This window comes from Chiloscyllium punctatum, chromosome 48 (assembly GCF_047496795.1).
Source record: "Chiloscyllium punctatum isolate Juve2018m chromosome 48, sChiPun1.3, whole genome shotgun sequence".
Classification (NCBI taxonomy): domain Eukaryota; kingdom Metazoa; phylum Chordata; class Chondrichthyes; order Orectolobiformes; family Hemiscylliidae; genus Chiloscyllium; species Chiloscyllium punctatum.
This window is the reverse complement of record NC_092786.1, coordinates 41,652,744-41,667,451: the sequence shown is the minus strand read 5'-3', so window position 1 is coordinate 41,667,451 and position 14,708 is coordinate 41,652,744. Positions and strand designations below refer to the sequence as shown.

The 14,708-nt window shown below is 40.6% G+C and overlaps 1 protein-coding gene across 4 annotated transcripts in view; it reads left to right on the top strand.

Annotated features, from left to right (window-relative positions):
- LOC140468927 (protein FAM227B-like) overlaps positions 1-14,708 on the top strand; it is a 308,644-nt gene that overhangs the window by 48,378 nt on the left and 245,558 nt on the right. For all 4 annotated transcript variants that reach the window (XM_072565043.1, XM_072565044.1, XM_072565041.1 and 1 more), the window contains one exon: positions 1,451-1,570. In XM_072565043.1, the coding sequence (XP_072421144.1) occupies positions 1,451-1,570 (120 nt within the window). The remainder of the gene's footprint in view (positions 1-1,450; positions 1,571-14,708) is intronic.

Genomic DNA, 14,708 nt, shown 5'->3' with positions numbered 1-14,708 from the left:
TCCTCTATATTGGTGAGACAGGCCGCCTACTTGTGGAACGTTTCAGAGAACACCTTCGGGACACCCGGACCAACCACACCGTGGCTTAACACTTCAATTCCCCCTCTCACTCCACCAAGGACATGCAGGTCCTTGGACTCCTCCATCGCCAGACCATAGCAACACGACAGTTGGAGGAAGAGCGCCTCATCTTCCGCCTAGGAACCCTCCAACCACAAGGGATGAACTCAGATTTCTCCAGTTTCCTCATTTCCCCTCCCCCCACCTTGTCTCAGTCAAATCCCTTGAACTCAGCACCGCCTTCCTAACCTGAAATCTTCTTCCTGACCTCTCCTCCCCCACCCCACTCTGGCCTATCACCCTCACCTTGACCTCCTTCCACGTATCGCATTTCCAACGTCCCTCCCCCAAGTCCCTCCTCCCTACCTTTTATCTTAGCCTGCTGGACACACTTTCCTCATTCCTGAAGAAGGGCTATGCCCGAAACGTTGATTCTCCTGTTCCTTGGATGCTGCCTGACCTGCTGCGCTTTTCCAGCAACACATTTTTAGCTCTGATCTCCAGCATCTGCAGTCCTCACTTTCCCCTCCTTATATAACGTGATGGTCGGTATATTCTGTGTGAAAATAAAATCTCCTTTCCACAAGATTTTTCACTGGTCACTCTCACCACTATTGTCATGGATGGATGAATCTGCAGCAGGGAGATTAGTATGAATGAGGTCATGGAAGTTTTTCCTCATGTTGGTTCCCTCAGTACTTGTGGCAGGCCCAATTAGGACTCAGCTATCCTAGTCAGTATTGCTTCTACAAAAACATCCTTGGTAATGAACATTGGAGATCCCCCCACTCAGGTACATTCTGTTCAGGTACATGGCGTCCAATTTCAATGTTGAGGACTCCAGAAGCAACTCTTTTCCAATTGTGTTCCACTGTCCTGCCACCTCTGGTGGGTCCACCCTGCAGGTGGGACAGGATATACCTAAAGATGATGATGCTGGTGTTTGTGATGTCGCCTGTATGGTATGATTCTGTGAGTATGACTGTTTCAGATTGTTGTTTGATTAATCTGTGGGATAGCTCTTAGAATTTTGGCACAATCCCCCAGATGTTAATAAGGAAAACTTTGCAGGGTTCATACAAATGGGTCTGCCATTTCATTTTCAGTGCCAGGTGGCCAGTCTGGTTTAATTCTTTTTTGAATTAGTAGCAGTTGGGTACAACATCTTTATGACAATATTCATAGTTACCATTGTCCCTGATTTGTTAATTGATTTTGAAGTCCAACAGCTGCCATGGCCCCACAGCATTCACTTTGCGTTTCTAATTATGACTATTAGACCCCTGCCTCCTCACTTAATACTAACAATGTTTCACAAAGATAAAATGCCAAATGTATTTTCTTACTCCATCAAGTAATCCCAGTGTTAATTTTTTGTTGTAATATCTAGGGCTAAAGCCAGTACCATTTTCTTGGAAAGAATGGAACTTGGAATGGTTCGTGAAGTCATTCAGCAAGAGAGGACCTGACAGAAAGGAGAGAATTCTCCATGAATTAGAACTCAAATCAGGTATACTACCATTTTCTGAATCTTTGTTATTTTGCTGTCTATTGTCTCCTCATATCCGAGATTGTCAAACCAAGGCTCACAAGTCAAATGCGGATCTTTTAGCCATAGGATACAGTGTATTGCTTGTGAACAAGAGAGTGAGGTAGGAGCAATTCTGATTGCATGAAAGCATGTGAAGGAGTCTGATACTCAAGGTAGACATTGACATTCTTTTTAGAACCATGTTCAGATTGAACACCATACAAGAGGTGAAAACTAGAGTGGTTTGTTGAGATGCAGAAAGTTAGTGCCTTATCTTGAAGCCAAAAACACAATAACACAAGCAGCATCTAAATGTTTTTCCTCTACCTAAGCTGTTCCAAATTCACTTACCTATACCTACTAAATAACACAGTGAAGTTCACTTTCTACCTCTACCGCCTCTGACACTGACAGACTTCCCTTTGGCACTGCTTAGGGATGTGAGCCTCCATAATTTATATTAAATCTTCCTAGCACCTCCCAATCTCACTGCCTCATACAAAGAACTCTCACATAATTTGTCTTTTTCTGTACCAGAGAATATCAAATGTTCACGTTTTCAAGGGTACCACATCAGCTCGTATATGGCTCAGTGACAGGTGCCAAAGGGTGGTGGTAGAAGACAATTTGTGTAATAGGGGTCTGTGTGTAGTGGTGTATCACGAAGCTCCTTATTGTTTATGATATTCGTAAATTATGTAGATGAAAATGTGGGAGGCATGATGAGTAAGTTTGTGGATGACACAAAGATTGGCCAGGTGGTTTTAGTCAGGAGGTGGGTGTTAGCTTCCTGAAGAATACAAACAGATTGGTCAAAAAGGCAGATCAGTGACAAATGGGACTTAACTCTGTGAGGTGATACACTTTGGAAGAAGGAAAAAAGACAAGGGAGTACTCGATTACTCTGAAGCTCAGAGGAACAAAGAGATCTTGGAGTGCATGTGCACAGATTCCTAAAGTTGACAAGACAAATTAAGAAAGCATTTGACATACTTGCCTTTATCAGTCATGGCATTGATTGTAATTTATGTAAACCTTGAATTGATTATAAGAGCAGGCTGGTTTTATTGGAGCTGCACAGAACTTCAATTATGTCATGGTAGGAGTAGTGTGTACGATTTGATCACCACACTATAGGAGGATGTGATTGCATTGCAAGGAGTGCAAAGAAGACTCGCTGGGATGGAGTATTACAGCTATAAAGAGAGGCTGGATAAGCTTGGATTGTTTTCTTTGGAGCAGAGAAGGTTGGGAGGGGGTGGTGTGTAGAGATGTGTAAGATTATCAGGGGCAATGAATGGAAAGCAGATGTTCCCCTTAGTCAAAGGAGTAATAAATGCAGGAGGTTTAGAAGGGATTGGAGGACGGGACAAAATTTCTGGCTGTAAGAGCTGCTCCTTTTTTTTTGAGGTATTTTCGGTGCTGGAGGTGATTTCCTCGAATTCCAGGAGCAGCAGTTACTGTCTTATATGCTGTTGCATTGTTTTGGAACTTTGGAAAAAAAAGTCAAAATAACAGCAGTTTTAAAAGGGAGAAGAGCAGACAAAGGAAGCACATGGTGAGGACAGTGCAGGAGAGAGAGAGAGAGAGAGAGAGAGAGAGAACCTGCACAGTTACTGCCTTTGCTGTTTTTGAATTCATGTGTCGCTGGACATCGGAGTGCATCTGGGAAAATTAACAGACAGTAAATTTCACAACTTATCTTGGAGGAACCGGTTTGGGCGAAGTTCACAACACAGAATCAGATAAGTTAATTGTTGTTTTAAGTCTGTCCAAGGGAAAGGCTGTATTAGTGAGTACAGTGGGTTCTTTCTTGATTATATGTTTTTGGAGGTAAGTCTCTTGATTAAACTTAAAATATAAGCCATAGCTCTTCATTTAATCTGGTACAGTGTTTTGTAGAGGAATAAGACGGTTTTATTTTCTGGGTCTGTAGAATGTGAAGAAGCAAAAATGGCCTTTGCAATGATGTGTACTTCTTGTCAGATGTGGGAGTTTAAAGAGAGTTTAAGGGTTACTGCGGATTATGTCTGCCATAAATGCTGTTGGATGTGAATCTTATCAGATCGAGTGAATTGGTTGGAGAGACAGATAGAAGCGATGAGGAATTTCCAACAGCAACAGTATGAGATGGATGGCAGTTATAGGAAGGGGGAAAAGTCTCAGATACAGTCACATAGATGGGTTAACTCCAGGAAGGGTAAGAGAGGTAGGCACCTGGGGCAGCAGTCTTTTGTGGATATACCCATTTCAAACTGGTATGCTGTTTTGGAAAATGTAGGGGGTGATGGATTCTCAGGGGAACGTAGCACGAACAACTAAGTTTCTGGTATTGAGACTGGCTCTAATGCAATGAGAGGTACATCGGCTTCCAAGAGATCAATTGTGTTAGGGGATTCTGTAGTCTGAGGTACAGACAGACGTTTCTGTGGCCAGCAGAGAAAAAGCAGAATGGTGTGTTGTTTCCCTGGTGCCAGGATCAAGGGTGCCTCAGAGAGGGTACAGAATGTTCTCACGGGGGAGAGGGGCCAGCAAGAGGTCATTGTCCACATTGGAATCAACGATATAAGAAGGGAAAAGGTTGAGATTCGGAAGGGAGATTACAGAGAGTTAGGCAGAAATTTAAAAAGGAGGTCCTCAAGGGTAGTAATATCTGGATTATTCCCAGTGCTACGAGCTAGTGAGGGCAGGAATAGGAAAATAGAGCAGATGAATGCATGGCTGAGAAGTTGGTGTATGGGAGAAGGATTTACATTTTTGGATCATTGGAATCTCTTTTGGGGTAGAAGTGACCTGTACAAGAAGGACGGATTGCACCTAAATTGAAAGGGGACTAATATACTGGCAGGGAGATTTGCTAGAACTGCTTGTGAGCATTTAAGCTAGTAAGGTGGGGGGTGTAGGACCCAGGGAGATAGTGAGGAAATGCAAGGGGACTAACAGGGAAGGCAGATGAACTCAGGGCATGGTTAGGAACATTGGACTGGGATATCATAGCAATTACAGAGATATGGCTCAGGGATGGGCAGGACTGGCAGTTTAATGTTCCAGGATATAAATGCTACAGGAAGGAAAGAAAGGGAGGCAAGAGAGGAGGAGGAGTGGAGTTTTGATAAGGGATAGCATTACAGCTGTGCTGAGGGAGGATATACCCGGAAATACATCCAGGGGAATTATTTGGATGGAACTGAGAAATAAGAAAGGGATGATCACCTTGTTGGGATTGTATTATAGACCCTCCAGTAGTCAGAGGGAAATTGAGAAACAAACTTGTAAGGAGATCTCAGCTATCTGTAAGAATAATAGGGTGGTTATGGTGGGGGATTTTAACTTTCCAAACATCGACTGGGACTGCCATAGTGTTAAAGGTTTAGATGGAGAGGAATTTCTTAAGTGCATACAAGACAATTGTTTGATTCAGTATGTGGATGTACCTACTAGAGAAGGTGGAAAACTTGACCTACTCTTGGGAAATAAGGCAGGGCAGGTGAGTGAGGTGTCAGTGGGGGAGCACTTTGGGGCCAGCGACCATAATTCTTTTCATTTTAAAATCATGATGGAAAAGGATAGACCAGATCTAAAAATTGAAGTTCTAAATTGTAGAAAGGCCAATTTTGACAGTATTAGGCAAGAACTTTTGAAAGCTGATAGGAGGCAGATGTTTGCAGGTAAAGAGACAGCTGGAAAATGGGAAGCCATCAGAAATGAGAGAACAAGAATCCAGAGAAAGTATATTCCTGTCAGGGTGAAAGGGAAGGCTGGTAGGTATAAGGAATGCTGGATGACTAAAGAAATTGAGGGTTTGGTTAAGAAAAAGAAGGAAGCATATGTCAGGTATAGACAGGATAGATCAAGTGAATCCTTAGAAGAGTATAAAGAAAGTAGGAGTATACTTAAGAGGGAAATCAGGAGGGCAAAAAGGGGACATGAGATAGCTTTGGCAAATAGAATTAAGGAGAATCGAAAGCGTTTTTACAAATACATTAAGGACAAAAGGATAACAAGGGAGAGAATAGGGCCCCTCAAAGATCAGCAAGGCAGCCTTTGTGTGGAGCCACACAAAATGGGTGAGATACTAAATGAATATTTTGCATCAGTATTTACTGTGGAAAAGGATATGGAAGATATAGACTGTAGGGAAATAGATGGTGACATCTTGCAAAATGTCCAGATTACAGAGGAGAAAGTGCTGGGTGTCTTGAAACGGTTAAAGGTGGATAAATCCCCAGGACCTGATCAGGTGTACCCGAGAACTCTGTGGGAAGCTGGAGAAGTGATTGCTGGGCCTCTTGCTGAGATATTTGTATCATCGATAGTCACAGGTGAGGTGCCGGAAGACTGGAGGTTGGCAAACGTGGTGCCACAGTTTAAGAAGGGCGGTAAAGACTAGCCACGGAACTATAGACCGGTGAGCCTGACCTCAGTGGTGGGCAAGTTGTTGGAGGGAATCCTGAGGGACAGGATGTATATGTATTTGGAAAGGTAAGGACTGATTAGGGATAATCAACATGGCTTTGTGCGTGGAAAATCATGTCTCACAAACTTGATTGAGTTTTTTGAAGAAGTAACAAAGAAGATTGATGAGGGCAGAGCAGTAGATGTGATCTATATGGACATTCAGTAAGGTGTTTGACAAGATTCCCCATGGGAGACTGATTAGCAAGGTTAGATCTCGCTGAATACAGGGAGAACTAGCCATTTGGATACAGAACTGGCTGAAAGGTAGAAGACAGAGGGTGGTGGTGGAGGGCTGTTTTTCAGACTGGAGGCCTGTGACCAGTGGAGTGCCACTAGGATCGGTGCTGGGTCCTCTACTTTTTGTCATTTACATAAATGATTTGGATGCGAGCATAAGAGGTACAATTAGTAACTTTGCAGATGACACCAAAATTGGAGGTGTAGTGGACAGCGAAGAGGGTTACCTCAGATTACAACAAGATCTGGACCAGATGGGCCAATGGGCTGAGAAATGGTAGATGGAGTTTAATTCAGATAAACGTGAGGTGCTGCATTTTAGGAAAGCAAATCTTAGCAGGACTTATACACTTAATGGTAAGGTCCTAGGGAGTGTTGCTGAACAAAGAGACCTTGGAGTGGAGGTTCATAGCTCCTTGAAAGTGGAGTCACAGGTTCTCCTTTATTGGTCAGAGTATTGAGTACAGGAGTTGGAAGATCAAGTTGAGGCTGTCCAGGACATTGGTTAGGCCATTGTTGGAATATTGCATGCAATTCTGGTCTCCTTCCTATCAGAAAGATATTGTGAAACTTGAAAAGGTTCAGAAAAGATTTACAAGGATGTTGCCAGGGTTGGAGGATTTGAGCTATGGGGAGAGGCTGAACAGGCTGGGGCTGTTTTCCCTGGAGTGTCATGACCTTATAGAGATTTACAAAATTATGAGGGGCATGGATAGGATAAATAGACAGTCTTTTCCTTGGGATCGGGGAATCCAGAACTAGAGGGCATAGGTTTAGGGTGAGAGGGGAAAGATATAAAAGAGACTTAAGAGGCAGCTTTTTCACGCAGAGGGTGGTACGCATGGGTTGAGCTGCCAGAGGATGTGTTGGAGGCTGGTACAATTGCAACATTTAAGAGGCATTTGGATGGGTATATGAGTAGGAAGGGTTTGGAGAGATATGGGCAGGGTGCTGGCAGGTGGGACTAGTGGGTTGGAATATCTGGTCGGCATGGACGGGTTGGACCGAAGGGTCTGTCTCCATGCTGTACATCTCTATGACTCTATGAAAAACATTTTCACCCAGAAGGTGGTGGGCGTTTGGAATGCATTGCCTGGGAGAGTAGTTGAGGTAGGAGACCTTTTATAAGTATTTTAATGACCACTTTAAATGCTATGATATTCAAGGCAATGGACCTAGTGTGATAAAGTATGGCGGGTGTAGGTTGTATAATTTTGGCGGTACAGACTCAATCAGCTAAATGATCTCTTCTCTACTATATGATCTATGATGAAGTTCCATTCTGCTGCATCGTTTACAGATATTGCTCTAATGGATGGGAATGTGATTTTTAATTTTACTTGTTGTTTTCAGAAAACCATGTTCATTATTGTTGTTACAAGTGGCACGTCTGATTCAATTTATTTAAAAATTACTATTACATTGAATTGTCACAAATCAGGAAAAACATCTAATGACTGGAAAACTGGATAATGATATGTTAGTGAATGTCCAGCAGCAGGTCAAAAGAGACTTCTAGAGGATCTGAAAATGGATTTTATAGTCATTGACCATGGGACTTATGGGCCTGAGCACATTCTCATACTTACAGATGTGTTTACCAAGTTCACACAGACCATTACCGCCCATGACCAAAGGATCTTAACTATAGAAAGCATGTTATTATGTGATTAGCTTGTCCATATCAGTGTTTCATGTCTGATTCACAGTGATCCAGTGTGCACCTTGGGTGCATATTCCTACAGAGGCGTTACAAAGTCTGGCATTCTGATGGAGATTGCCAGGTCAATGAGTAGATTGGCAAGCTTCACACAAAGCTAAGCCATGTACTCAAGATGGCATCCAAAAGGACTAAGAAAAGCACTGAGTATAAAAAAAAATGAGCAGTCACAACAATGATACAGCTGACCTTCCAACTGGTACAAGGGTATTCCTCTGAAATCAGAATGTTGGGCATCAGAATAAAGTACAAGATGTCTGGCACCCTGAACCCGACAGTCATCAAATAGCTGATACAGATGGCCACATCAAGCTGGAGAGGAGCTTCAGAAAGTGGTTCGCAAAGGTGAGTTGCTTGAAGTGGGTGATGTGGAGGCAAGAAGGTCACTCAGCATATTGTGGAACCTGAAGTATCAGTAGATGATGGCTTGAATGAGGTGGTGTTGGATAGTGATGAGGAATCCTCGTGTGACCTGTGTATTGTTAATCCGGGAGCACCTCCAATGGGAGGAGGTTGATTCACATTCTGAAAAACAACTGCAGGAAGAAGCTATTGGGAGGCAAAAACTAAGGCAACAAATGCCACTGACTATACATATCCTGGAGACCTGACCAACTTAGACACCAATGTGGGTGATCCACCATAGAGCTTGGCTCCTTTTGGAAGAAGCTACCAGTACAAATATGAGATTGAGAATATTTTGTGGAGAAAATGCTGATATCACTATCTTTTTACCATTTGCGCAGATAGGTGAAACAAGAAGAGAATGCTACCAAAATGTGGGCCCAAATAATATAACCGTCATGAAACAGTTGAATCTGCTAATCATACACTGCTTCACAAGTGATCACTCTGTGTAATGTATGGTTGCCAAAATGGCAAAGTCTCAAGGAAAAAGCGTAATGGAACCTCCAGCGACAATTGACATGGTCAAGGAGAGTACCAAACAGGGCAGCTCAAGCAGTTGTGCCAAGACCTCCAGCAGCAGGTAATGGTAGTGAGGGAAGGCTCCAAGCAGGGCAGATAGACCAGTTAAATAGATCCTCTTTAGAGGAAAGGGTATGTTTGGTGAAAGTTGGCGTCATGGGAGACGGATGAGACAGACAAAGGGTTTCCTCAACTAGATGTAAACCACTGGCATAATTCCATACAAATCTATCTTCCTGTTTAACCTTCATTTCCCTTCTTGTTTGTAATGCTCTGGCATCATTGAAGTAAAGAATCCCTGTGTCGTGATTTCAGCATGTCCATGTGTTCAAATCTCATGTTACAGGCATAGTGAAGGGAAGGTGTATGTAAATTTACTATAACTTTATCAAGGATGTATGAAGTTGGCATTGATAAATTTGGATTTTTTTGTTAATTCAAATACAACAAATAATCTGATGGAGGTCTTCAAAATTGTGAAGGATTCTTTGAATATATATTTTTTAATCAATCTGTTCTCAGTGGCACAGTGGTTAGCACTGCTGCCTTACAGCACCAGAGATCCGGGTTCAATTCCTGGCTCAGGCGACTGACTGTGTGGAGTTTGCACATACTCCCTATGTCTGCATGGGTTTCCTCCGGGTGCTCCGGTTTCCTCCCACAGTCCAAAAAATGTGCAGGTTAGGTGAATTGGCCATGCTAAATTGCCCGTAGTGTTAGGTGAAGGGGTAAATGTAGGGGAATGGGTCTGGATGGGTTGCGCTTCGGCGGGTAAGTGTGGACTTGTTGAGCCGAAGGGCCTATTTCCACACTGTAAGTAGTCTAATCTAATCTCAACATCTCTAGTAGGTGGGACTTGAACATGGGTTTCTAGCTCAGAGGTGGTAGTATTACAACATGCCATTAGAACCCAGGGTTCTTTTAGTGATTATTTAGTACATAGTGATTATTTCCAGAATTTGGCAATAAAGGACATAAATATCAACATTGGCCATTCATTCCTAACATTTTAAGATTCAGGATTGTTGGTCAGAAGCAGTTGGAATCTATTTCTCTGAATTTTTATAATCCGTATGTAATGCACTACTTTTATTCCACTGGCTAGAATGACTTCACAATCTGATGTGGTCATCTCAATTGGCCAAATTTCTGCTTTTTCTGGTAAAGAAAATGAGTTAATTTAATTGGATGGTGAGAACTGGACCATGTTTTTAAATCTTTAGGATGTGAGTGCAGAAGAATCCCAATTAACCTGATAGTGTTTGAAATAAAAAATTTGTGTTTGCAATAAGGCTAGCCTGTCAACTTTTCTATGCTGCAAGGCTACTTGACTGGTTGTTTACAGTATTGTCATTTGTGAAAAAAATTGAAAACTTACAAAAGGCTATGAAAAGAATTTCTCTCTTTATGCTGTAATAAAATGAAAGCAGTTCAACAATTTCACAGAGACTGCCCAAAAATTAAATGGCTCACTTTAAAGTCATCAAATGCTATAGTATTCCTTTTAAAGAAACAGTGGATCAGATTTTACCAAAACTTAGCAAAGTCGGGGGAGTTTATTGGAGGATTTTTGCCCAAGAACTCTAGCAAGTTATCTCATGCAATTCTCTGCAGCTCATTTATTGTGAATGAACTATTTCTAGGGCTGATGTTCTCATGTGCTTACCAATAGAGAAAATAATTGTCACTGCCAGGATCTTCTGAAATTTCCCTACTAGCACCCTTTTAAGGCCAACTGTGCACCAGATCAAAAGCTATCAGCATGAATAGCCCTTCCGAGTAAATTAGAGGGAGGAAAATGCAAAACAAAAGCTTCAGAAAGACAGTGGTGACGCAGATGACTCTTCATTGTAAATTAAATCTCGTATTTATATATGTTTTTACCACTTTGTATCATGATCTGTCTGATCGACTGTCACAGTAACTGCAGCTACAAGAGTGAAGCTAAACAGACTACTCGTCCTAAATGTCATAACATGTTAAAATTCTGCCTGAAGGAGTGCTACTGTTTTCTAATGCCCAACATAGCATAGCACCTTGTCATTGTTCAATATGAATGTATCTCATGTTGGAAAGCCTTCAAGCCGTTGAAAGTGTTAGTCTTTTATTAAACAACAGCAAAAGTTAAGGAAGAACAAAAAAAAAATCTGCATTTGCTTCTGAGACTAAACATCTGCTTGCTTTTTTGACAAGAACAAATTAACAGTCAAGGAATGATTAGTTCATCTAACTTAGATGTATTAGAACCAGTTGTCAATTAAAATCTTTTTGGCTTGTTGCGTCCAATGCTCCAGCAAAAGTACTGATCTCTGCGCAGCTCTTCAAATGATTTACTGTTAATTCCCAAACTGGTTGCACAGAACCTGCAGGACCTATTGTAGTTCATTCACTGGACTATAATAATATGGCACGTCTTGACTGCCCAAACAACCACATGACTAACTATGACCAATGCCTTGAACTGAGATTGGACAATGTCCTGACATACAGTGTTGATGCTTCCTGAATGACAACAGTCCCCTGGCACTTGACTAGCACCACTCTCCTTTGAATTTAAAACATTGTAACTTGGCTGAAGCCCATACAGTGTTTGCTGCATAAACTGCTGTCATATGTTGTTGAGGTGAGCTTGACATAATGTGGTGCCATACAGCAGCATATGTTCTTTCATGGATCACTGCTGGCAAACATGATTGGCTGGCTGGCTTTGTGTTTGACTACAAAGCAAGGCAAGATTGAAGTATTTTTGTCTGTTAGAGTGATGTAGTAAAGCACAAAAAAGAAAGGCATAGCAGAAATATGGGGTAACCGTTTAAGTAGATGCAAAGTGGTTGAGTCTTAAGGAAGCAAGCATAGGGCCTTGAGATGCAGCCTGCTGTGATACATGAGAGATTTTCCTGTCCTTGCTTGCAAATCAGCCTGGCAGCAGCATCACAATTAAATGTCAGTGAGTTCCAATGCCCAATATCAAGTTGTAAACTTTATGGTAAGTGAGTGAGAGATGTACCATGATGATGTAGCCTGGCCGATACATATGCAATGCGAACCTCTGTGGACAGGGAAGGGTATGCCATATGAAGCCATTTACTGCCTATAGATATGCTTGGAGATGTAGGGGAATGCTGGCTTAGACAGAGGCTTGACAGTGAGCTGGAAACACCTGGTATTTGCTCTGGCTTTTGTGCCAAATATTGTCCCAGTTTTTTTTTGCTTTGTGGAAAATTAGCAAATTGCATATAGATAAAATGAAAATAGGTAATAATGAAATAGAAATGTATGCAATTACAGTCCTCACTGTTCACTAGCAAGATTTGTATCTCTTCATTAAAACCTTTGGTGTAAAATCAGAAAGTTTTTTCTAAATGTTGAGAATGTAATTTTTTCCAATCTTGCCATATTTTCCCAACTGTTTTGCCATTGCCCATATCATTCAAAGTCTGGAAAGATTCTGCCTATTATTTATTTGCTTTTGTTCAGCAGAATACAATACTTTAATTCAAAATAGCATAAAACCTAGTTAAAGTTGTTTTTAAACCTTGAATTGTTACAGGCTTTTGCTCCCACCCTTAAAAAAAAAAGTGAAATCCTAGATTGTTTTTCTCATGATTTACTTCTAATACCACCGCAAAATTATGACAAGCATATCCACAGGATGGACATAAAACTTCCATAAACCTAAAACGTGCCAGCACCGATGTGTTCATCAGTGTGGCAGACATTCAGACTACATTGGGTTCTCACTTTGATAAATCAGCAGCATTGAATTCCAATCCAGTGTTATCCTATTTTTCCATAACAATGTTGTTGCTAGGAATAAATTTCTTTCAGAAAATTGTAATGATAATTTACTATTGGAATAGCATACTTAAGGTAAAAGTAATTGTTCTGTTGGTATAATGCTAATTCTGATAGAAAATAAAATGGAGTATTTTGAAAGCATTTTTGTGGATATGAGTTGAATAACTGACTAGTTCATTTTTAGAGTGTTAATTAGCTTTGCAGGTCACCGCTGTTATCATTGAAATCAACAACATTGTACTGAAACAGGACACATTACGTAAAATCTGGGTAATATCAAAGAATCTGCTTTTAGACATCTAACGGCAATTACAATCAACTTACATCTGTTTCATTCTTTTCAATTTGACTACAGTAACTTCTGGGTATCCAGACTTTTTTTATAGTCACTGGAGTGATATTTAAGTCACTTGAAAGGGGTAGCAAAATTTAATAAAAATGCCACATACATGGATTTAATCTATTTAAGGTCAGATTTTTAAAAGATTGATGCACCTCAACAAGTTCTTTTTTGGGTATTTTATTCTGCAATGTTGTATTCAAATAACCTTTCTACTTTTAAACATTATACACTAACCTGCAAACACTATATGACTCGGATAAAACACCATAAATTTAAAATATTTCAGTAACGGAGAACTAACAATATCTTAATGGACAAGTAAATCCATTGACAAAGTAAAATCAATTCTATGTTTATGTTATTGAAATTACATTTTTATATGTATCTTTTATTTGAACAATTGTGCTATCTATCCAGCCTATGACAAGAAACTGTCAAGATTTTTAAGCACCTAAATAAATTGTGATACATGTTGCTTCCCTCGAATTTGACAGAGTCATGAGAGAAGCTTTGTTTACATTAAACCACATCTTCACAGACCTGCCAGCTTGTGCCATAAAATAGATGAGTATGAAGCTGACAGCAATAATATAAACCATTTGGTGAAAGGTTCAATGAAATGAAATAGTCTGTTGTAGAATTAGCAAATAGCAGAAATGAATGGTATATGTTGTAGCATAATTGAATCACAATAATGAAGAAAAGGAAATGTTTTACCCACCATTAGATGTCACTACAGCATTTAAATGGCGCACAATACAGGCGCTTAAGAGAAAGGCATTTCTCATTCTTTTCCAACCTGATTCACCAAGTTTTTTGCAGGTGGGTCAGTAGACTGGTGTGTATGGGGACCTAGTTGTAACGCTCCAGAAGTAGTTGTTCTGTGGAACAGCTTAAAGACCACTTGTATTTTCTTGCCTGTCAACTTTGTTGGTAAAGCTTCTAAAACAGATATTTCTTCTAAAATATTTTGGGATAGGTACGACAACTTCAGAATATGTTTGTAAATCATTTTCTTCTCTGAAATTATCACTACAAGCATTATTAATAAGCAATGGCACTAGTACACATACTGTATTTAAAATTAGATCAAAAAGCATCTTCTCCTATAAGCTGAAGATAAAATATTTCAATAGGCAAATAGAATTATAGCTAGTTGAATGAATATTAAATGAGTGTTAAGGTATTTGAAAATGTATGTTAAAATAGGACTGAGTCAGCACAGGTTTGTCAAAGGGAGGGCATGCCTGACAAGTTTGTTAGGAAGAGGTAATGAGAAAGTGAGGGGATTTCCAAAAGGCCTTTGATAAGGTGCCGCGCAGGAGGCTGCTAAATATGGTAAGAGCCATGTTTTAGGGGAAAGATACTTATTCATCCTAGCAGTAAGATATTCAGTTGGCAGTTAGGAAAGCAAATCTAATATTACTATTTTGAGCGAGTTTAATACAAGAGCAGGGATATAATGCTGAGGCTGTATCAGTTCTGGTCAGACTGCATTTAGAACTCTGTGAGCAGTTTTGGACCTTGTATCTAAGGAAGGTAGTGACCTTGGAGAGAGTTTGGAAGAAGTTTACAATGATGATCCTGGGGACGAAGGGCTTGTCATCTAAGGTGTGATTGAGGGTCTGCACTTG